Below are 25440 nucleotides of genomic sequence, written 5' to 3' on the forward strand. Positions count from 1 at the left end.
TTTTTTTGGTTGGTTTTTTGTTGTTGTTGTTGTTGTTGTTTTTTATTAACAATATCCCCAAAACAAAAAGCAAATAACTTTTTCTCCCCTCTAAAACAGAAAATTGCCAATTTTTCATTTTAAGCCCAGCCACAAACTAAAGAGTACTTCTGCCTAGCTGGCTCCCCACACTCCTTTGGTTGCCACTGTAATATCTAAAAATCTCCTGTTTCAGGTTGCCTTTCCAAAACATTGTGCAAGTTAGAGCATACCCAGTTCCCACACAGCTCAGATATCTGGGATGCATATCTAGTGTGATATATGAAGATATCTGAAATCAAAGGAAACTTTAAAACAATGTTTTAAAGGAATTCGGTTTGCACTATTAAAAATAGCTTGAATTACTAACATGAGGAGTTTGTCTGAGTCTGAGTCTGAGTCAGATAAAGATTAATTCAGAATAGAGTTGGCAATTAGAACTCACTGTGTATTTATTCATTTGTATTAGTAATTGATAGCAGCTTTTTGAATGTTCCTGTTTATATCATATTTTAGAAAATACAATCCATGACAGCATCCTGATTTTACTACTAAAGACATTGAAACCATTTTTTATGTTGCTTCTGTGTAGGTAAACTGTTGAGTTGCCACAACCCCTTTCAGCACAAACTCTTCACTGTCTAATGCTCCTATTAACAAATTCCACAGCTATTCCTAACTACTCCTCTTTTCTTCAGCACTGCTGTTTAATAGCTCTGCCACTTTGATACCAGGAAAAAAAAAAAGGTTGACTAGACATGCATATTCCTCTGATTAAAGCATAAGATAATTAATCTAGCATATTCAAAACTTCATCATGGACTCAGAAGCAGCAGAAGTCAGAACAGTGAGACCACAGGGATGCTGTGGAGGAAAATGAAAGCAGATACTTCTGGATCAGTTAAATACAGGCGGAAGAATGTAACCTGAAGTCTTGCAGCCAATTAAAATTTGTTGTCAAAGGGTGCAGGAGGAAAAGAAAGAAGGCAAAGAGGGAAGCCATCAGTCAAACTGCTGCATTCTACTTCACACAGCTGTGACTCCAGGCAGAAACTGGGCAGATGTTGTGGAGTGTGTATATCTGAGGAGCAGCAGGACAAGCCTCATTGCTAATCTTGATGTCAGAGATGCTTTCTGCATCAATCCTTCCTATCTCTTTGGCCTTTTAGATTTCTGTGTTTTCATTCATTTCCTCTATTCCTTAGTCTCAGATCCATTCTGGAGTCAGAGCCTGAAGAATTTGTTTTATATTTCCAAACAGTGAAAGAATATTTGATTTCACAAAAGCATAATTTGTTTAGCAAGGCTGGTAGTGATCAAAACCTAAGTACCACAGTTCCCTAGGGTTTTTTCCTACTTAGATGTGCACTTATTCCTTCTTAGAGGAGGTTTTCAGAGTTCTCTCACTCTGGAGAATAAAATGCATGGAAAATACAGATAAAAATAGAGTAAGACCCCATTACACTTATTATGGTCACTGGTATTCTGGTAAACATTGGTAGAAATTTTCTCACTCTTTACTAAAGAACACATGGAAAGCCCACAGTCACAGCTGTGCAAGAATTCTTGAGGTGCTTGAGACTAGACCTGTCCACAGTTGTTTCCTCACATAAAATTTCTACCTTCCTTTTTTCCTCACTGCAGAGAAGGAAAAGAAGCTAAAACATGAGTCTTCCTCCTTGTGATGAGTTGGTAAAGATCAAACAGTATTTGCATGAAGTTTCCAGTGAAATTTTGCCAGAGGACAAAGGGCTGTATGGGCCAAGAAAAACCAGAAGCTCTACAAGTGTAGGAGGACTGTGTTTGTTGGCTGAGCTTAAGAATAAATTGAAGTCAAACTAAAGAGCCAACAGAGTTGTTTCTCAATTTTTTATTTTTTTTTTTAAATCCCGGCACAGCATGCAAATAATTTGTTATGGACTTGAACTGGAGAAGCCAAGTATATACTATTGTAAAACTAAAATCCATAAATAAAGTATTTCAGGTTAGGAGACCTGTAGCTGGTAAGCCCAAACCACTCTTTGCATTCGATTTTCTGGCTTGGTCACAAGCACTCTTGCTTCTTGATATATTTAACTAAAATATGCAGGTATTGCCTCACATGCACCTCTTTTGGCTTTTTCCAATACCTATAAGCTTATGCACAAGGTTTTAAAACACCACCAGACTTTAGTCTGTTTCTGTTGGTTTCTGTTTGTTTGGGATTTTTTTGTTTGTTTCTTTTTTTTTTCTTCTTTTTTTTTTTTTTTTTTTTTTTTTTTTAATAGAGTGCAATGAAGATTTCTGTCTGTGGATGCATCTGGAGGTTGCTGGAACAGTTTGACTCGTATTTCCAACACATTCTCATAAAACTGATCATCTGCTTCCTCCCTGTACACACCATTTTGAGAGAGAGTGAAGTAAAATTATCTAAAAATAATATATAATTTATTGAGAGGAAGAGCACCATGCTTTATTGAGCCACTCTGTAGCTCAGGGAATTGACTGTTGTTCTTTCCCTTAAACTCTTTCCTGATTTCTCATATCCACAGTCTTGACAGGCTTCCCCACAGGGCATGCAAGGAACACACAGCTCTCCATGTGTCCATTGGAAGCTCATATGGGGCATTTTTTTAGGAGAGATTTTTTAATCAGGCATAAATTCCTTAGCATGGTGACACTGGCCCACCTTCCCAATGGCTGGGAAAATTCACATTCTCTTTGATGAGCATTAAACAAAGTACAGATTTGATTGTCCAAAGAAATAGGCAGAAATAGAGGTATTTTCAAAGGATTTTTATAGTTATGGTAGCTGATCTGAAGTGTTTCAGAATCACTTCAGACAAAGTTCAGGATTTACACAAGTAGAAACAACAAGTAGCCTTTATATTGTTTTCTTTTTTTTTTAGATCAAAGTGTTATAAAATATTGTATTTTATAGACAGAACTAATAAAATCAAAGGGGCATGGCCTATTAAAATGTAGATTTTTAAGAGATAAAAGGCAGATTAATTAAGATGACATTTCAACCCATCTATGTTAATTTATATTAGCTGAGATTCTGTCCCTAAATATTAAAATATTCAAAAATATTAAAAAAGAGCAGTTTTGACACTTCCTTTCCCCCTCACAATTTTAGACTTTAGAAACACTTTGCAGTTCGACAACACAGAGTAAGAGAAACTCTGCTTTATGCTACTTCTGGGTGATAGCACAGCTATCATCTGCACCAAAAGAACTGCACAATTGTGTGAGGTTTCTAAAAGACAGAGTGAAGAATAACAACCTAACTATAAGCACAAAGGCAATTTTAGCTAAGTAAAATACAATTACACCAGCTAGAATTTCTTTTGGACATGATTAGTAACAAACGTTCCTTGTCCTATGAAAATGCGCCAGGAAATTTTAATTGACTGCAAGCATCCAAGGCTGCCATTAAACACATCATCTGAAAGATTAATGGTTTTGGCCCACACTTAACTACCATGTAACCTGCTTTATGGTTTACAAGATGGAATGACTTTGTTTTACATGACAGTTATTGGGCCTAATTCTGCTCACGGTTATGCCAGTGAAAATTTTGGAGCAAGTCCATTAAAGTCAATGGCTCTATAAAATAAGAGTAAAATTAGACTCAGGCCCACCATGCAATTTAATAATAACTATTAATACAAGTTAGGCCAAATTCTGCTTTTCCAATTGTTAGCAAGTGACCAAGCACTAGAGATCACATTCTTCTCAGATAAAAGGTGCCTGCATTAAGACTTGGCCCTTCCATAGACACCCAGGCTCCCATACCTTCTGTGACATGACACAATGTGATGAGACACTCCAAGCATGAATATTCCCTGCCACTTTGGAAGGACCCTGTTGTGAAAATGCAGAAGAAAAGTGAGAAGTTCAGCAAGGGATTTTTTATTATAATAACATTTTCTTGCAAACCAATTCAGAATTACAGATTCTCTTTTTTGAGTCGTTGTTGTTCAAAAAACAGTAATTTTAATATCTACTCAGCTTGGAGGCTTTTGAACAAAATTAGATATAGAGTTTATTCACAATATAGAGTTTATTCACAAACTGTGCTGTAGAAAGTGAGACTAGCATTAGGTCACTGCACAAACCATTGTACCTGGCACAGCTCTGGGCCAGAGACAGTGAGAGAAGACAGGAAACAGGAAAGGAATAAGATGCTGTATCAACATCAGCACACAGGGATTTGTTCCCTTGCTTAAGAAATGAGTTAAATTATTATTACAAACACAAGTGAGTTTTGTCCTGTCCCTGCTGTTTCTGGTGTTCCATTACCACATACTGCTCATTGCTTGAGTTTTTAAAAGGCAAACTGTTGCCTTCAGCTTTACAAGGACCACATCTGTATGAAAAGTAGTGCTTCCTTCTCAAGTCCACTGACAACCAGCTGACTTGAAAAGGTGAGTTTCTATCTATTACAGCACATGTACAGAATGATAGCTTTCAGATGATTCCATTTATGTTAGAATTGGTAAAATGATATTCTATTATTTCATTGAAAATAAAATGTATTGAGACATTTCATGCCGTTTTCCATCTTCCTTCTGTTTTAATATTATTTTAAATGTGATTTGTGCTAACAACTAAAAGTTATCCAAAATAATTGTTGTACATTGCATCCATGGCATTAAAGATTATCTCTGTTTATAAAGCAAGATTTTTTTATAAATAAAATACACTGAGAAAATAGAGCTGTCTCAACAGCAAATGTGTCAGGCAAAAATACATTGATATAGCTTGAATTTCTACACTTCAGCGCATCCCTTGAGGGCATGAAATGCTTAATAGATGGTAGCATGCATTATTCTCCAAATCTTCTTTTATATACCTATTTCAAATATTTGATAATTGCCTGGCTAATAATAGGTGCTTCATCAGTTGAAGAACAGACCAGAGAAGAGAGTGTAAATTGTAGCATGCAACTGTTCACTGACTGCTACTGAAAATGTGTAGCTACTGCCATATGACAACCTGCCTCTGCTGTCTGCAGCCACTGCTTCATGGAGCAGCAATGAAAGCCCTGGGAAATTGGGAAAAACTCACCCAGAGACCAATCCCACCCCATTAATTCTGAAGTGCATAGAATGCTCCAGAGGACAGAAAAGCCCACCTGGGGCCAGTGAAAACACATCAGAGCAGTCACTGATTTACTGGCGTCAGGAGCTGGGTGGTGAAAAGGCTGTGAACCTTCCAGTTCCACTGCTCCTTCCCTCTTTCCTTGAGCTCCTGCACCTTGGCCACCCCAGAAACCTCATGGAGACAAATTTTAGTTGCATCCTACACTAAAGGTGGACAGAACTTCATGAGCTGAACCTGGAAGAGGCCAAGGAGACTGGTAGCCAAAACCCATTTCTGAGGCTGAGTTATGAAGGAGAGTCCTGAGAGCAGGGCAGCTTTGTGAAACTGAGCAGTGAGGGGCTTCTGAGCCAGCCACAAATAGATGAACATGTTGCAGAAACAGAGATTGAAAAAAACCCCAAAAGCTGACCAGAAAAGAGCAAGATATGAAGGACCTGAAGCAAAAAGTTACTCTTGGAGTCTGATGATTTTACCTTTCAGCACGTTCAGTGACAGTCTTCAAGGGAAAGATAAATGGATAATGTGGCTTTTGAATTGCAAAATAAATGGCTCAACCCTGAGGCTCCAAAAAGTTTAATGAAGTGATTGGAGATGGATGTAAGTAACACAAATAGGAAGCATTTCAACTACTCTTCTTCCTCTCTAGTGTCAACAAGGACCTGAGAGTGAGACTGGAAGCACCACTAGAGCCAATGGCCTCAGTGACAAAGACTGCACAGGTTTTTGGGACAGAAGAAAATGTGTCTTTACTTTTCTCAGTGCCAGCCCACATGCTCAAACCACCCTGCCCTGCTGCTTGCTGTCCCCACTCAGCACACTCACAAATTACTGAGGGCCATTCTGCAATAAGCCAACTGTGTTAGCCAGCCCTTTAACACTTAGAGAAGCCTTTTTATCCAGCAACAACATAACAGGGAAGGTGCCAACAAATCCAAATGGGCTCTGGAATGATTTATTCATCCTAGGCTTCTAAGCCCCTTTTCCTCAGCATTAATACTAAGATTAATGTGTCCCATCAGTGCGCTGCCAACAGGAACTTTAATAAAAGCAAGAACAACTAGTTGGCCTGGCTTTCTTTCTACTTAAGGTTAGAACATAATAAAAACAGCAGCCTACAAAGACTTTCCCTTTAATTTACTTATTACTTTACAAAATGAAAATAATTTCATTCAATTTAAATAAAATACACAGATTACAGGAACATAGGTACACCATTGCCTAAAATCAATCATTAGTTAATTTTTAAAAGGATAAGAGTAATATATCTGCATATTTTAAGAGCTGCATATGCATCTTAAAACTTTCTAATAACTTAGTGTAGGCAGGTGTATTTGAAGCAAGGCACCCAATATACAATACATATGAAAGATGTCAGATCCATAATGACAATAACTGAAATCCATAGACTACATGACAGACGTGATGCATCTACAAACTAACATCAAAGAATTTGTTAGACATGAAAGAATAATTGTTTATATAAGTATTTCCAAAACTGTGCCCCCTTTGAATCTGTTTATCCCCCCCTAATGCCAGGGACAATACAAATGTATCATGACAATGGTCTTAGCCCTTAAATCTCCAACTGCCAGCAAATCACAACAAGCTGGGCTAGATTTTGCCCACGATGACTTTGGGCTTAAGAACACCCTATATCTTCAAATCTCCAATTTCAAGATTCAAGCCCAAGGTATGTCCACAATAACTTGAAGAATACCTAATGAATTCTATTTGAAAATATAACAAACTAAAAAAAACAAACAAACAAACAAAAAAACCCCTCAAACCTCTGTTCTACGAGTTGCTGAGACAGTTTAGTGAAATTCCAACAAAATGCAATGCAACAAAACCACCTAAATGGACTGTGATTGATGCTGCAGATTGGGTATTACATATCTGAATGCATGAAGTGTATTCTGTTGGCAGCTGCAAAGCTGCCTGAGCCATTTAACAGTAAGCTTTCAAATTAAATCTTGATCACAATGCAAAGTATAGCCAAATGTATCCATTTCTACCTAAGAGGTGTTTTAAAATCTTTTTCTTGTGGTCACCAATCTTCCTGCCTTCTTTGCTAGAAAAAGTAGAAACGTGTGCTCACATACTTCTCTTTTCTTCCTTCCCATCCCCAGTTCTACGAATTGTTCACCTGGCTCAGACACAGAAGTTGCAGAATTTCTGGGTGGTGGTGATGGGTGAGTGGAGCAGAAACTTCATTTCCCCCTAAAAGGCAGAGGTCGCTTAACTGAAAGAACAGAAAAGCCTTTTATTCCTATAAAGAAAAGCAGAGGAAAAAGCTCTTCACAGTGAAGATGAAAAATATTTTATTTGAATCCTGGGAAGAGCTTGTTCTGCTTACACTGGAGAATAGCCTATTCACAGCACAATTTGAATAGCCTGTAGCTTTTCAAATGTCCACAACCGGCATAAAGGATACAATTTTATATTTATTTTTATTTTTAGAAGTTATCTTCTGATCTGCATGTGTTCCAGACAAAGACATTTCATGTTATTCCATTCAAATGAGGTATTTAAAAATTTTTAATCATCTCAGGCACTTAGATTTTGAACTTCACCTATTTAGCCATTGTCACAACAATGACGTAACATTGCCTCAAATTTTTAATGATTACTTGCATATTCTTACAAAAAGGAAGTTTATGGCAAGAAAAAAATGTAAATTTTATCTAAAAGTCTTTTCATTTTTTTTTCATTTAATGAGATGTCTTACAATAATTTTGAAAATTCTGAACTGTTTTCTAGAAATGCAGGGGACTGTAATACTGGAATTGCCAACGATTTGTCACTGCAAAAGGCTAATGCTTGCAAAAAAAAAATACAATGTTTGCTGGTAATGTAAGTGAAATGTTCTATGTCTAGAGTTTTACTAGAAACACTACATAAATCAGTCAACAATGTAAAAATTGAGAACTGTTAAATGTAAAATTGACATTTAGCACAGAGAGGTTTCAAAGAGGTGCAATTATATAATTTCTTTAATCAAGGGACACAAGCAATATCACAGGACATATCTCACCTAACCACAGGGGTGCAGATTTGATTAGAAATACCTACATTTAAAGCCAGAGTTCTCAGTTTATGCAGTGCTTAGTGAATAGCAGCAAAATGGAAATTCAGAATGTCACAGTCAGAACAAAAATTTCCTGCATGCAAATTGTCAAGCTTTTCATTATAAGCTTTACATTTTGTGAAGACTCCCACTATTACGCTAAATTTTAACTAATTTACCTAATTTTACTAATTAATAAATAGTGGCAGATATACTATTGCTGATTTTAATCTGACAATAACAGTATTTCTTCAAATTGAGAAATATTATTTTTGTCTCTTGTAAAAAGTTGAAAAGAGAGGTAGACCCACTGAGCCACAGTAAAATGATTTATTCCAGCTTCTGCACTGAACTTGGAAAGAACACAGATAAATGGCTTGAGGAATCAACCTACCTCTAAATTTGATTTTACCAGCTGAAACTACAACCAGTGCTTTCTTGTTAAATCCTGTGCTCATCTGTGTTTGAAATAATGGTAGACCAAAAGTCTGGTGTTTTCTAACAAAAGGTTAATGGCCTGCTTCTCCCTTCCTGCACTGAGCTGTTTTCCATTACAAGTTATTAGGCTTTGTTGGAAGGAAAAGAATACCATCCACAAGTCCTATTTTATTTCCATACCATCTTCACTTCTTTTTACCATGGCTGTTCTTCTGCCCATTTGCATTCCCTGGCCCATGCTGCCTTTGAGTAACAACTGAAGACAATTTGTCCCAGCTGAATATCCTCAGATTTTGAGAAAGTCTGATTATAGGTCCGACTATGGTGAAACAAATCACCACTGTAAAGACTCTGAGGTATGCAACAGTCCAGACTGGGGTGCCTTACAGTGACAGCTCACTTGAGCTTGAGAGTTGGGAGCAGAATGAGCTTGGCACCAATAGGATTATTTCATTTTTGGAGAGGAGATCATGCAGGCCTCTACCCAGGGTAAGGGGGAGCACTACAATAATTTTTTTCTGAACTAGTTAAACCATTTCTAATTAATTATGATGGTTTCAGCTAAAACTTTCCAGATGAACCGTTCAAGCTGGACCCAACACTGAACAATCATTGTGTTATAGAAGTGCTCTGGTGTATTCCAAGTCCTAAATTTTTGATTCAATGAAAATACCAAAAAATGAGCAGCACATGTTATCTCAATCCAGGAGATTTATAAAACTAAGATATCTTGTGATTGTGTTGCTTCTTTAGCAGGATAAAAATTCCTTTCCACCCCCTTCACTTTTGCAAAAATCTCCCCTTGCTGTGTCTTAAAAATGTCAGACATACTTTACTGTTTCCAAATAAACACATCATTTTTGGCAGAATTAGTAGACAAGAAAGGTAGGGGCATTGTTGTTACAGGAGTTCATATAAAAAGCAAATTTTAATGTTTTAAAATTTAAGACTTTCTTAAAGTTTTAAAATACATCCTCCCTGACTCCATCTGTACTATTGTCAAAAGCATTATATAGTGTCCCTTTGGAAAAGTAAATCTGATTAATTAGCATCATTTTCCATTGTAGAATTCAACAGCTATATCAACAGCCATAGATTTTTCTTAACACATATTCTATTATTGTTTTCAGCTTTGTTAAAATCTAAAATTATTAAATTCTAGAGCCATCATGTTCTGTGCATTGTTTGCAAAGTTCAAGTGAACAGAATTTTTCTTACAGTGTTCTAGAATGATATTGAAACACACTTTTTCTTTAGAATTGCTCTAACACTGTATACAAAAGCAGGACTGTTTTTAATAGAAGTTCTGCAGATAAAGGAAAAGAAATAAGAAAAAACTCAAAACTGAGAATGTGAAAATGCCAGAAAAGTTTCTGCTGCAGTACTGTAGTTCAATAGGAAGCTTGCATCATTTATGATATTGATGACATTAAAAAAAAAAAAAAAGCTGCTTTCAGAGCTGCCTAGCAAGTTTGGCAATTTCAGCTGCAGTTCTTCAGCATAAAACCATCACTGCCTGCTAACAGCACCTGGAGATTGACTCTGTGGTGGCCCTTCAGATTTTGTGAAGGAGAGTAAGCAGTTGGAGGCCACTGCCCACAGAAATCCCCACATCTCAGAGAAATTACTGCCTTGAAGGCACCATTCTTCCATATCTTTGCTGCTTTCAGTTCACAGATGAATAAAGCAGGACTACAGCTCTGAAGCAGCAGCAAGGAACCCTCTCCAGAAGGGATTCACATCACCAGCTCCTCCTGCTGCCAGCTATCACCCACCAGGAATAGCTTGTCTTGCCTGCACTGCACCAGCTTAGAGCTCAAATTGCAAAGGCTGCAGTTTTTAGCTCTGGAAATCTAACACCTTTCTTTAATATTCACTTCATAAAAACAATTTCAGAAGTCCCCTGGCACTCTGTGCAATTTCAGCTAACACATAGTTCCATTAAAATGTAAGAGAGCAAAAGTGTATGTTTACTTCCATATTAATACCCACAGAAACTCTTGCAAAAGCATAAATCAGAAAAAAATAAAGAAGTAAACCCTCCCAATGTTTATTTGCTTGTAACAAAAAGACCCAGGATTTCAACATTCACCAGAGCAACCATAAATAACATGGCCATCTTTAATTTGGCCTCCAATATCTGACCAACCTTGATTTATCCACAGACAAAACCAAGCATCTCTAATTTGCTAACCAATCACTGCAATTCTTTTCTTACCAACCAATAATTCTGCCATCTCTAATTTACCAATAAATAATTCTGCACTCTCAAATTTACTAACCGATAATGTGACCAATTTGCTGACCAATGATTGTGTCAACTGGTAATAGTGCCCCTAGCAAACAGTAATTTGCCAAGCAATATTTGGACCTTTTCCCCCCCAGCAATAAAGAATGGTAGAGGTCTTTGATTCAGTATCTACTGCATTCTGTGAAACTGCTTCATGTCAATGGTGAGGTTTTTTTACAAAGTATTTGCTTTCTGAGGGAATATTTGTTTACACTGACTGCTTAAAAATTGCACGGATATGTCTTAAATATCCACGAACCAGAATATTGTTTTCTCTTTTAGGGATGTTAACATTTGAGGGAAGCCTATTTTTCTGTTTGCAGTACTCCTGGGCATATTGCTAACTCCTCTGTAAGTCCTGCTGTCATCACGCTGGGATTTGGCGACAGCTTCACAGTGCTTGGACAGCGTGCACTGGTACAGCAGTGACACTGCTGGCCAGCTCTGTCACCCTGCTGACCTTACCACCCAGGCTGATCCTGGCTGGGCAGACATTTGAGCAGAAAGACTTCATATATAAAGCCTTGTGATTGATTTGTCTTTTCTAATTTCTACGTCCCTTTGGCTTGAGTGAAAAAAGCGGGTCTTGAATTATTGGTTAAACAATAATAACGGCATTTTGAAGTCATGTAGTAACTTCTGCAATCAATTTTACCTCCAAGAAATGTTACCAGTTTTGTGTAATTTTACTAGTTCATATTAAAGTCATTAGCTAACACAACATTAGCTCAGTCAGCAACCACTCTAACACCATTTTACAAGGCAAGTCTACAGAGAACAAGGGCATAGCAGGAGGGACCATCAGGGCAGAAATTAGTAAAAAATTTCTGAACTCCGAGTCACCAGCTCAGAAGGCTTCAGAAAATAAAATACTGCAAAACCATACAACAGAATGCAAAGACAGGAATAGAGTTTAGGCTCAGCTCTATGCAAAAGACAGTATCTGCACCAGCCTGCTATATATTATTCCTTATAACCAACCTTTTAATATAGTTCACAGATTAATTTATTGCATATTCCAGGAAAGGGTTCAGAGAAATATTTATTCCAAAACAGAACACAATTTTGAGATTTCTAGTTTTAACAAGAGGAAAAAAAAGACAATTACAGAAGACTGGAAGCACTTTCTAAACCTGTATAGCAAGTCCCCTTCTTTTTCCTTTTCTTTCCCATCTTGTGGAATAAGCACAGCCTAAGAAGCAGCACCACTGCTTCTCACTCTGTTCTTCCTAAAGTATCCTGGGTTTCTTGAAAGCAGAGGCAGAAATGCCATTCTGGGTGGCTATTCCTTTAGAGGAGGTTGTGAATAGGGAGAGTTAGCCAAGAAGGAAAGGGAGTTGGCCAAGAAGGCAGGAATTCCCAGACGCCCAGAGGTTTGGTATGTTTAATGTTCTCTCTGTGTTGGAGGAGCAAGCATAACACAACTGCAGTTGTACTAAAGCTTATTTCTGACTTAGCTATATGACAAAAATAAAATATAAAACTCACTATAAGGATAAATAACAACTCTGATGATAGCTTCAGTCATACCTGTGGTAAAGATTTCAAGTAGCCATAACATTAGAGAGTTTTCCACAAAAAATATTTGGTTTACAAGCTTGGACTTGTTCAGTTTTCAGCGACAAACATTTCATTAGCCAGTACTGGAAAGATTAACTCAAATACAGAAAGCAGCACTGTTTAGCTGGAGAGCCTGAGAAGTAGGTGTGATGAGGCAAAGGCACTAAGAATGTGTTTGTGTGCATCTCATCCTCATTTAAAGCAGAAGAGGGTAGGGAAATGTCACAAGTAGGAGCTGGGACTTGCTGAGGCATAATGAATGTGAGACCAGAGGGACAAGATACAAATCAAGGAGGAAAGTGGCAAAAAGCAGGAATATGCCTACACCTTGAAAAATGAAACAAGTCTCTGGATCTGTATAGCTGCCTGCTTTTCACTTCAAGGGAAAGTGGGCATGAGAGGAGGAAAATGAACCTGTTCAGGAGCTCCTCAGTTTGTTTTACAGTATGCACACAAGGTTACAGGGGAGAGAAAAAGAGAAGCATCAAAGGATAAAACACATTAAAAATATATGGTATAACTATAATGTTTTACTCTGGGAGGGAGCATGAGGATTGATGCAGGTGGGAAGATGGTTTTGTCTTGTCTGGTTAAATTTTCTACATTAGAGTACTATTGATTTTCCTAAGTATATAGGATACTGTATATACCCCATTCTGCTACCCTTACACAGGTTAATTCTTTTATCCATTTCAAATGCGGTCAATCAATAACAGTGATCAGGTAGGTTGTGAAATTGCCTGGAAAACACATCCACAAAGTAAACCCAATACATTGGCCTGTCTATGTGACTTAAAGCTTAGCACAGCATTGAAAATCACTAATGGAACACTGTGCAGTTTGTTCATGCTACGAGCAGTCAGGAATCATGCATAATGTAATAGTGCATCTGCTAACAGCAGCTCACACAAGCTAATTTAATCTTGTTTTACACTAGACACAAGGAATTAATCTTTAAAGCTGCTCCCGTGATTCTCTTTGGCCCTTAAAATATCGAGGGTCTTTCCACCTCCTCATTTACAATACTGTAAAGGGATGCATTTCAGTTATCATCAAGTATTTACACTTCATCTACATTAGCTGGAAAATGGATGCAACTCTATAATTTATCAGTCTTAAAAAGCACATTGCTGGCCCAGTCCGGAAGCTGTGTTTTGTGTTGTTCACATCTGAAACCAGTATTAAGTCTCAGACTCTGCTGTGGAAGTTAGATCTCCTAAATAATGAATATTTGAAAATAAATAAATTACCTTTTTAAAAAATTTCTCAATTTTCAAAGAATCACAGAATCTTCTGAGTTGGAAGGTACCCACAAGGAACTTCAAGTCCAGCTCCTGGCCCTGCACAGGACTGTCCCCAAGAGTCACAGCATGTGTCTGATGCCTCTAAGACATTCGTGGCCCTCCTGGCTGCCTTGACTGTCTTACAGCTTACCTTTAATAATATTATTATTATTGTCTTAGGTTCTTGTATTGCTACAGTGCTCTTGTGTGTGTTGCTGTGCAAACACTGAAAAAGACAGTCTTCATCCACAATAACTTATCACCCCAGTATAAAAAGAGATACAGACAGATTGGAGAATACTCAAAGAAAAAACAAAAATCAATTTTGATGAGAGAGACAAAAAATAAAATACTCATATATAATAAACTTGACTTTGGCAAGATTTCAGGCTGGAAGCTTGATAATCAATTTTTGGACCTAAAGCCAAGGAGAAATTTAAGCAGGGCTTTGTAAGACAACAATGAAATACTTCTGCAAATTTTCATGGCAAGCTCTTTGTAAGCATAAGGAAGGCTGACAGGAGAGAAATGCTCACAGGAAGAAGTAACAAGTGGGAGGTGGAAGCTGGGCACTCATTACTCATCAAGATTAGTGAGGCATATGATATCTTGATATTGAGAGCAGGATGATAGATAACAGGAAAGGAAAGAGTGAACATGAAAACAAGTATTTTACTACAAGTGTGATGGAGCTAATGGAAGAAAAACAAGGGAGGAGGGGAAGAAATTGTCTGGGTAAACAGAGTTTACAAAAGGATCATGCACAAGTGAAGCAATACTCTATTTCAAGCAATAAATTTAAGAAGGATGATGAGAATCTGAAAAAGTTTAGGTTGCAGATGGGACAGGACAGACTCTCTTTCAGAAATGGTTTTCTAAAATAATGAATGGGATCAAGACATGGTGTAGACATCAAATATTGGACTACTGGATGGTGACAGCAAGTGACAGCACCAGGATGTTGGACACTGCAGTCAACAGCAGATATGCTGGAAAGAAATTTGGTTGCTGTAAACAGTTTTAAGCAAAAGTTTAAAACTCTGCTCTAACTGTGATACACTGAAGATCCATAGAGAAACATTAGATGGGGACAGGCCAGCATGTTATACTTCAGAGAGGGCAGAAATAAACATAGGAGGGATAACAATTGAGTTTGCATTTGTGGACTATATCTTAGAGATAACATACAGAAAGAAGAGCAAAGTGCAAGCAAAGGACACAGTGGTGGAGATGAAGAGCTAGTGCAACCTCTCTGCTTATTGCAGGGGACTGGACTAGGGGAACTTAAAAAGCCCCTTCCAACCCCAGCTATTCTGATTCCAGACAATTGATCATTTTGATGAAACCTGAAATTTATTTACAGAACATCATCAGAAAGTAATTCACCAGATATAAAGCAGACAGAGAACGAAAGCAGGAAGTAGAAGTTCTAGAAAATAGTTTGGAACAATTTTTTTGACAAAGATAAATTGTGTCTGTATGATGAAGGATTACACACATATAGAGTTATATTGGAAAAGTATGCTCCAAATAATGAAAAATATTACAGTCCAGAGGGTCACCAATAAAATCTGAGGGATGGAGCACTTTTCCTATGAGGAAAGGCTGAGAAATTTGGGATTGTTCTGCCTAAAATAGAGAAGGCTTTGGGGTGAGCTAATTGCAGCCTTCCAGTACCCAAAGTGAACTTACAGAAAAGATGGGGCAAAACTATTTACAAGAGCATTTACTGACAGGACAAGGAGGAATGTGCTCAAATTTAAAGAGAGTAGATTTTGATTAGATATTGGGAAAAAATTCTTTACTATGAGAATGCTGCAGCCCTGGCACAGGTTGCCCAGAGAAGCTGGGGCTGCCCCATCCTTGGATGGGGCTCAGAACATCCTGGTCTGGTAGAAGGTGTCCCTGCCCATGGCAGGGTGTTAGAACCAGATCATCTTCAAGATCCCTTCCAATCGAAACCATTCTATGATTCTATGATATGGTGATTGTAAAAAGGACACCAGACAGGGATGAATTTAGAGAAAATGGACTGAAATGGACAAACAAAACAACTCTCATATGGTGTGTGGAAGGAGGAAGAAAATGTTTCTGGAAGGAGAGAGAAAGTAAGAAAGCAGAAAAGACGAAGAGGTAGTTTCAGCTTTTCTTGTAGAAACATGAACTCCAGCAGGATTTTGGGTGCTGATAACATAATGGTGACCTGTGCTGTTGGCATAGGCTCAAAAAAAAAAATCAGAACTAAAAAGAAATACCTTATGAAAGTCATGTGCTTGTATTTCTGGTAAAATTTGATATTGATCTGTAGGTAATAAGCAACAAACATGATGAGCTTGCTTGATTACTCAGATCTAGAATGAAGGAAAACACTGCTTATGTGGCTTATTAGACTGGTGGGAATAGTGGAGTTAGTCCAATGCCAATCTTCCATAATTTTCAATTTCACTTTCAGATTCAAGCCAACCTTCTAAACCCACTTGGAACCCTCAGTTTTTATTCTGCTTCCTAACAAATACAAATATTCCCCAGGTCTTCTGGAAAACTATAAATTGAAGTCCTTTGAAGCCTGTTTAAGACCACTTCAGAGGTTGGTGAAGTGTTGCAGTTGGAGCATTCACTAAGGACTGTTCATAAAATACCTCTCTCTGTTTAAGCTTTAAATTTAAACAAGCCTCATGAGATTCAAACCTAAGTATCTCCTGCTCTGATTTATAGTAAATGTTTAAGGGACAAATAAGAAAAACCAGAGGATCTGATAAAGACAATCCTTAAGCAGATACAAACTAATAATCAGAGAAAGAGCACATTCAGTCTACTTCTTGTTAGTATGCATTGATAGTATTTCTTCAAACAGTTTCTGAATATTTGGAAATGGTTCTGACCTTAAAATGTACAATCCAATGATAGTCAAGTAGTCAGTAGTAGTGGAAAAAGAATAACAATAATAAAATTATACAATTTATACTTGTCAACTTGATTCACAATAAGCACAGAAGATCTTTAAAAGGGACTTAAATGTCAACAGGGTGTTGTGAATGAAAGAACAGAATAAACATCCATTATGTTACAGAGTATGTGAAAAACTGCATGGAAAATAGAAATCAGGTTTGATTTAGGATTATGAACCCATAAATTCACTTGTACTTCTTATATGTTAAGCCTGTCTCATTCGGTACTTATTATTATTTCTAAAGGAAAAAAAAAATGCTCCTAACATCCTGTATAATCATTAGAATTTACTGGTTCCTTGTGTTTCCAGAAAATACTTTGTTGACTCCATCCTCATTTATAATTAATTTAAAATTCCTTTCTGTTTTAAATATAACTTAATAAATAATTTGAACACTATTACCTCTGTCTCTACACACATGCACAGATAAATTATATATAATATACACATCCAAAAAATGCCTTTTCTCTCATTTACATATTTAGTGTAATTTTGATTAAATATATTCAGATATAAACAAACACTTAAAAATAACATTTAGCAGAATTTCCTTTAAAATTAAACTTGAGACTAGGAATGAGGCCTGAGCTGCAAAGCTTCGTCTTTTATGGCCATAAAAGGAAAGTTTAAGTAAACAATACACTGTTTTTATTTTAAAAAGAAAAAAGGGGTAAAAAAAAGAAAGAAAAATCATTCTACGCCAAGCCCAGTCAAAATGCATTATTAGGGTGTCCAGGAAATTATAGCTTGTGTCCATTAGTCCTTTCAGGGTTAATATTGATGCAGATATTATTTCTATCCACGGTACCATTTATTTGAAATATTATGACTGGGAGTAGCTGCAGCAGTGAATCAAATCAATTGATAGAGCAGTTAGCCCCGCAGTCAAGGCTGCCTTTACACCGTGCAGTGAGCATGAAATATTATGGAGATTGTTCTTTAAAGTGATCACTTTATCATCATTTGTCTGCAGCCCAGGCTGTTCCTTCCTGCCCGGCTTCCCTGTTGGGTTGGAGCTGTCATAACTCAATCAGCCGTATAATGCTGCTCAGAGCACCTCCGGAGCAGGTATTGAACCTGTCAAGGGCCACCGAGGGAATTATACTTATCCATTCTGACAGCTAGCAACACCACTCTGATATTTATGTCAGTTTATATATGTATGATATGTATTTCTTAAATGTAATTAGAAGCCTGTTTGTGTGTGATATATCTGAATTGCCCAGAGCTGCCCATGATTAAGACATTGATTTCTAACCTTGTGCATTACTGGAGAAGGGAATATGACAAGCTCCATCACTCAGGGGGTGCAGATAACCTCTTCTGTCTGTATACATCATATGAAATTGTCACTATTGTTTATCTGTTCCACAAAGTTGACTACAAAGCAACTGTTATTTCAGTTTGCTAAATGAACTAAAAGACTGTAAAGCAAACCATCAGCCCCATGCCTTCAGAGCACTCATGTTTTGCAGCTGAGTTATTTGGAAGGCAGAGCACACTCTGAAAGCTGAGTGAAGATCACCATCATGTTTGGTATGTCATTTGTTCTCATAGGCAGCCAAAGCATGATACTTGGATTTAAAGTGTTATTTTTGTACATATCCTACATGCCAGGCAATAGAAAATACCCTGTATTTCCATTAAAAAGGGAATGATGACTTATATGGACAAACAAAAAACCAAAGCTCCTTCAAAATCAACCACATCTTCATGCTTATTCATTTATTTTGTTACAGTTTCAGAATAGGATTGTTACACAGAATAGTTACTGCATGTATGATAAGCCTCCTAACTTTTTTTCTGTTTTAATATCTCACTTGTTTGAGGAAATTACACTTTCTAAATAATTCTTTATTTCACTATATAATTAATGCTGAAGCAATTCTTTTTGGTTTGGCTTTGTTGATTTTGAAGTTCAAAAAATGTATGTAGGTATTTCTGAATTGTGCCTTAGACAATTTACTTTCTCTGGTTCACAGAGCATAATCTGTGTTCATCTATGGAAAATTCCTACTTTTATAGTTTAAGAAAAATTAAAATAGATTTGTTTGAAGGTTTTTCAACTCTGTGTTCAGGTTTTACCTGCATTTCCCTCCAAAACATTATCTCCTTCTGGATTTAGTCGGGGTCAAAAGTTTCAAATTGGATAGACTTCAAAAAATCATCTGCATTAGATTATGTTTTGAAACATTATCTCCATAGCCCCGGTTTTACAGTACACTGTCACAGGATTCTAATGAAATTTCAGTGCATTATTTTAGAGGATCAGAACTTTCCACATCTCTAGTTTTAACAACAGAGGTGGACACGTTAGGCTGTCACCCATCATCAATTGAAATCCTCATGTGAAGATGCCTGGAAGCTTGCTGAAATCAGAGATTAGGGTAAATGGTGTGATCCCATTCCTGTTTGTTTAAACCAACAATAGATGAATTCAAGAAAAATAAGGATCCTGCAAATCCTGCTTACAAATAGATATTATTTATTTAAGTAAAACTACCTTCTGGAAAAACTTCCATTGCATCCTTAACATTACATTAACTGCATTTCATTTTGAGATTCAGGTGCTTAAATGAAATAGAATCTCAGTGAAACACAGAAACAACATTAAAACAGTCCAAAGGATCAATCTGCAGCTCTAGATATATATTTGGGACAGATTCTTAGAAAGTAATCTAGAAAATACCCATTTCACTGCTCTCCCATGGAAAACCTGTCTCTTTTCTCACAGCAACCAAAAGATACCAAAAGCTGCAGTCTGGCACAGACAAAGCACAAGCATTCAAGCTAAATATCATTCAGATGTCATTGTTCTGACCTTCCCTTAATAGAATCCGAGGACCCCTGTAATCCAAAGATCTGTGATGAGAGGTGGGTGGTTTAAATCATATGCTTCCAATGTAATTCTTCCAGATTGTTTAATTTATAATGAAAATGGAAACATATAATTTTGTTTTCTGAGTTACAGCATGATGTGCCTGTAGGTGATAACTTCTATGTAACTAGAAAAAAGGAAAAGGAAAAAAACCAAGAGAAAATAATAATTTTCCTCACCTCTGTGAAATAAGAGGGTTGTGTAAAATGTATTTTATTTCTGATTTATCACAGAGAACCATGGTAGAGTAAAATAAAGTGCAGCCAGGAAAGCAAATAAAATTAGTATTATCTAACGACAAATTAGTATTTGAATCTAAAGAGCTAAACTTTAATTGAAATAAATCTGAAAACGCTTGGCCATAACTTCTGTTGAGCTAAATCAGCCATTTTAAGTAAGGATTGTGCCATTAGAAAATAGCTGTATCAGTCAAGGGTGTAATCCCACCAGTTATATCTGGCTGCATCAGCTTGAGAGACAAATATTTACACAGCCTATAGTGCTAAATGATACTGACCTCAGTGACCAGATGGGACAGTCCAGACAATTACTATCAGCTGCCCCCAAAATATCTCCAGCTAATTAACAGCTACTTTCCTGCACGTCGTTTTGCCAGCTCCACTTTGCAATGCATTTTTACAATAAATAGGTGATCTAAGATGCAGTTAGAAGGAAAACTACAAAACTCAGTGAGAGCAAATTGCACGTGATCTTTCTTACAACCTCATAAGAAAAACCTTTTGTTTTAAAAAGGCTTTTCCAAAAAGGACTCCAACTTTTGAGCAAGCAAGCTGAGTGTCCTGGTTCTGCCGTGTAAAGATAAGGACATGTTGAACTTGGGAGTTACTACTAATTCTTTGGATGCTGATAAATTTCCTTCTTCCTTCCAAAACTTTCCAACATAATTGTAAATGTACCCTTTATACAGCTAAAGGAATCAGGATCCTTTTAGTTTTGAACATGGGGACTATTTAATAGTGTACAGAAACAATTCACTGGGGAGAAAGAGGAACAATTATCTAACACATACGGAGTAAAATTTAATTTTTAACATGTCTAAATCACACCTCATTATTTTTGATTTCTTTCATTTGACCAGCTATGAAATTAGCACTTCCACAGGGAAAATAGGTGCATAGAAATAACAAACTGTCTCAGCTGGAAATGGCCTGAACACCAGTGTTAACTGAAAGCACCACCCCTTTTTAATAACAGTGATCAAGACTCTCCTTTCACATCTCCACAAAGGCAGCTCACTGCCAACAGCAGAGTTTCCCTTTAACACCACTGGTTTGGAACTGATGCAGAGCACAGAGTCCCCAGCAATGAATCACCCAGGTTAATTCCATGCTTTGCACAGAAAATCAGACAATTTCATAGAGTTATGTTATTCAACTGCCAAATTTATTATGTTGCATATAATATTCATCGTGCATTTTGTATCTTTAAAGCACTATACAAAGATTGTAAATGAAAATATTATAGGAATTCCTATTTCTGTTCATATGAGGAAAGAGATGCAACTGAGTTGATGGCACAGCTAAGAGGAAAATCCTGATTCCCTGTCCTGAATTTTGCTATATAACCCTGGGAAAAGGTTTTCTTGGGCCACATCTGTAATCTACTTTCAGACAAGCTGAACTTTATTATGGTGCCTTAACAGAGATACCCAGTGCCATTTCAAATGCATTTGGGGATCACATCATCTCCCCAGTTCTTGCTCTAAAGCAGCATAGTCTCATGGCCTGCTCATATATGGATTTCTCAGACAGCACAGGACATGTCAGGGGCTACAGACAGATACAGTCTGGCAAACTGAATCAAACTTTCTGTGCCAATACCTCGTGTCATAGTAGTAAATTCTTGAATGTGCTGAATACAGCAGTACCAGTTTTAAGACAGGCTCAAGCCAATACTAATTAGCCAAACACTTTGAATCCTAATTATGTGCAAGAGCAGATATAAGAAATCTTATTCAAAATTCAGAAAAATCCAAACTGTACCTTCTCTTTACAGCTCATTATCCCATACAGCTTGCAGCATTCATTCCAAAGAAAAGATAAACTTTCTAACTGCAAAAATCTCATTCAAAATTTCCACAGAAATCGTTGCAATGTTTGTGACACAGTTCCTGCAGCAGCCTCTGGCACAGCAGTGGCAGGGTTTCTCTGGCCCTGCACCCTTAACTGTCACACGGTTGTGAAGAATAAAACTTTTGGCAAGAGAAGAAATTCTGTGTTCTAATAATCCCATGCAAATTAGTTTTCCATAATGTCTGGTAACTTTTTTTGGATGCCATAGTCTGTCAATAAAACATGAACACCACAGACATTCCTGTAACATAAGATCTTAGGTATCCACTAATTAATATGTAAATATAAAGATACACCTATGGAAATATACTTAACCTGTTACCAATACCACTTATACAATATTAATGTTTTTTTAAGGGCATTTATAACTGTGTACTACTACTCTCCTTCTCTTAGCATACCTCATTCCTACAGCTCTTTATGAATAAGTTGCTTAATCTAATAGCACTACTTTTTTTGCTATTTCAGGGATATTTTAATTTAGAGAAAAAATCAGTGACATCCTTATATTGAGACGTTGATAACTTGGATGGGTGTTTTAAGATCCACCCAACTCAGGCCACATTGAAAAGGAAGCACATGCCAATTTTTGATCCACAGTCAGATTTTGGATTCCCACAGCCTGGCATTCCTCAGCTCATCGTGTTCTCACTAATGCACACGGAAAGAATGATGACTCAGGTATTTCTGATTCTGTCACTGACCTGTTGGGTGGACTTGAGCAAGGTCCTGCACCTGGATAGAATGGTAATCATACAAATAGTCCTAACGATACAAATATCCTCAAATCTTCGCGTGAAAAGAATAATACTACTATTGTGACCTATAGTGAATCCAGTGCATGTCATATAACAAGTGATCTTTCACTGCTTTCCATTTCTTTACTGAATAAAGTGGCTTATCCAGTTTGCCTCCAACAACCTGGTGTAGGCATGTGAGGAAGGACAGGGAGACACAGGAGGAGAGGAGAGGAGAGGAGAGGAGAGGAGAGGAGAGGAGAGGAGAGGAGAGGAGAGGAGAGGAGAGGAGAGGAGAGGAGAGGAGAGGAGAGGAGAGGAGAGGAGAGGAGAGGAGAGGAGAGGAGAGGAGAGGAGAGGAGAGGAGAGGAGAGGAGAGGAGAGGAGAGGAGAGGAGAGGAGAGGAGAGGATACATCAGGGCAACTGAAGCCATCAGTGGCTGGAAAAGCTTAGGGCCAGGCTTACAAGAGATGCTTTCAAAAAACAGTCACAGTGGTGGTACCTTCACTGGAACTGTGCACTACAATCACGATTTAAAAATAAATTCAGATGCTTGCTCTTGAGAGCTGTCAAAACAAGAGCTACTGACATCCTGATCTTTAGCATGAACATGGACCCACAGTACCTAACTATCGATGGCACTAGAAACAAGCACGGTTCTATCTGTTAAATTGCTGCAGCTTATCTCTGCAGCTCCTCTTTTCACGTTCTAGGGGTTGGAAAGCACACACAGTTATGTAAAATCATTCTGACATGTCTGAGTTCATTCCTGCCATGCCATTTGTTTTGCACAGCACACACAATAATCAGTCAATAAAATGGAAAAAAACCTGAGATATGATTCATCACAACTGTCTCCAAAATCTGTTCTCACAACCTTCCTGCTCTGCCCTATACTGATCCTTAAGTACCTCTCAAATTCAAGTTGCAGACACTGGTCCTGCAGTCATGTGGCATTCAGAAGTGCCCAGTGACTCTCCAAGACTGGTGACAGACCCAGGGCTCTTTTATGACAATACAATGTGTGGCTTCTTCAGCTTAGTCAGAACTTCAACCCTACAGAAACAACTGCAGAAAGTAGCTATTTCTGCTTTTACTAAACACACCAGACTTTTAAATGCCAATCTAGCATTTTTAAAAGGGTTGCTACAGGGAGAGAGAGCAAAAGAACAAATTCAGATTTTTTTTTTTTTGCTGGGGCTCTGGGATTCACTTCTATAATGGTCTGTCTGCTGATCTCTGAGCTACTCTGCCTCCCACTGTGTCTGATATCAGGAGTGCCAGAGTGGCTGAGAGATCAATGGAGCAGCTGAGGGACCAGCTGGCAGGGGAAAGGAGCAAAGGATTGTGAAGGATAAAGAAATAAAGAGGAAAAGAAAAAAAGATTTGTTGAATTAAACAGTAATGAGGAAGGGACAGAGGAACTCACTAGCCTTTTTAGAAGGGCCATGTTAAGTCCTTCACAAAACCCAGGACCCTCTGGAGCATTCTAATCAGTTTAATGATGCAGATCCCTCTTCCACCCCCTGAATAAGCTGAGCAGGTTTTTTGTCTCTTTATCAAAGGATGACTTTTCTAACAATGATATCATTCACAATGCATACAATTCTAGAGTTGAGACAGCACTGTCTGCTGAGATGACCATGGTCATAAAACACTGCTCAAATACAGAGCAGACTGACATGATCCTCAATTTGGGAAAGAATCTCAGATGTCTTAAAGAGAGGCAAAGTCTGAAAGGAAGAGGAACACATCTTAAAGACCAATGCTGTGTTTGGGGAAAAGTGGATAATCTTTCTTTCAGGCATATACGAATATCTTCTCACCTGAAGCAGCACCATCAAACTTGGAGATAAATATAGACTGCAAACAATTCCTGTGATCTATCTTAATTATGTTAATCTATTAGGCAATTTGAGAGAAAAGTCTTGTTAGAATTTGCAGAAGGAAATGCCAACAAGAAAGAGACTGAAAAAAAATTAGGCTTTGTTTGACAAAGAGGAGAGAGGTATATGATCATAGCCATGGAAGGCTGAGGAATATGGAAAATATAGATTATGCAGAAAATGTTGATGTGTCAGAACATAAGGATACACATTTTGTATTCTAAATTTTGTATACTGAATATATGCTCATTATGTCTGTTGAGTAGTTGATTCCCAAGATGAACATTCACATGCCCATATTTACATCCTACATTATTAACATGGATTTCTAGGATGTGTAAGGAATACAAAGGAACAACAAATGGAGGCTGAATTTAAGTGAAGCAGTTGTAGATTTGCTATGAGATGTGAGGTGACAGCCATTCCTACCAATATGCATAACATGGCTGAAAAACCATGGCAGGCTGCTTCAGGCTCTGTGCTGCTGAGTAGAGTAATATGGTAAATATCCTCCATAGAAACACACATAACAAAAAGAAACACAAGCTCCTAACTGCATACAATATAAGGAGTTAATGCCTGTGTTCATCTACATTGTTTAATAGAACAGTAAAGGCAAAGAAAACATCCAGAACCCTAGGAAGCCTACATAATTGAAACTCAATATCAACTCAATATCAAACTCAGCTCTTTTCTTCCTTATAAAGTATAAGCAAAGCTTTTTAAAATGGTCACAAACCAGTCAGCATTTAATACACTTCTTAGCTGCTGACAAATGCAGCAAATCTGACTTTCTTCTTGTTTGAGTTGCACTAACGCTTGTCTCCAGTGCTCTTGCATCTCAAGATGTATTTAATATTCTGGCAGAGTATAATCTTAGGTTGTCTAAGGATAGATGTTAGTGGAAATCCACATGGATAACATGAAAGCAGAAGGATTCAGACTAGATGTAAGCAGAAAGATGAAGATGAGTCATTCCCTTTGGCCATAGGCTTGCAACATTTATATAGAACCAAAAAGGTATTTCACAGACCATATTCCTAGACAACATTTCTGATTTTCAATACTTCCTCTCTAGGGGCTCATGAATGATCTGTGGGCCACTGTTTGACCTCTTTTATTGATCTGGCTCACCCCTGTGCTTCAGACCC

At 37.5% G+C, this 25440-nt stretch overlaps 1 protein-coding gene across 1 annotated transcript in view; it reads right to left on the reverse strand.

Annotated features, from left to right (window-relative positions):
* The window catches only part of LOC106857029 (uncharacterized), a 182873-nt gene that overhangs the window by 83405 nt on the left and 74028 nt on the right, over positions 1 to 25440 (reverse strand). Inside the window, exon 3 of the mRNA XM_088171887.1 lies at positions 3796 to 3864. Coding sequence (XP_088028013.1) covers positions 3796 to 3864 — 69 coding nt within the window. The remainder of the gene's footprint in view (positions 1 to 3795; positions 3865 to 25440) is intronic.

This window comes from Sturnus vulgaris, chromosome 12 (genome assembly GCF_052056855.1).
Source record: "Sturnus vulgaris isolate bStuVul1 chromosome 12, bStuVul1.hap1, whole genome shotgun sequence".
NCBI lineage: Eukaryota > Metazoa > Chordata > Aves > Passeriformes > Sturnidae > Sturnus > Sturnus vulgaris.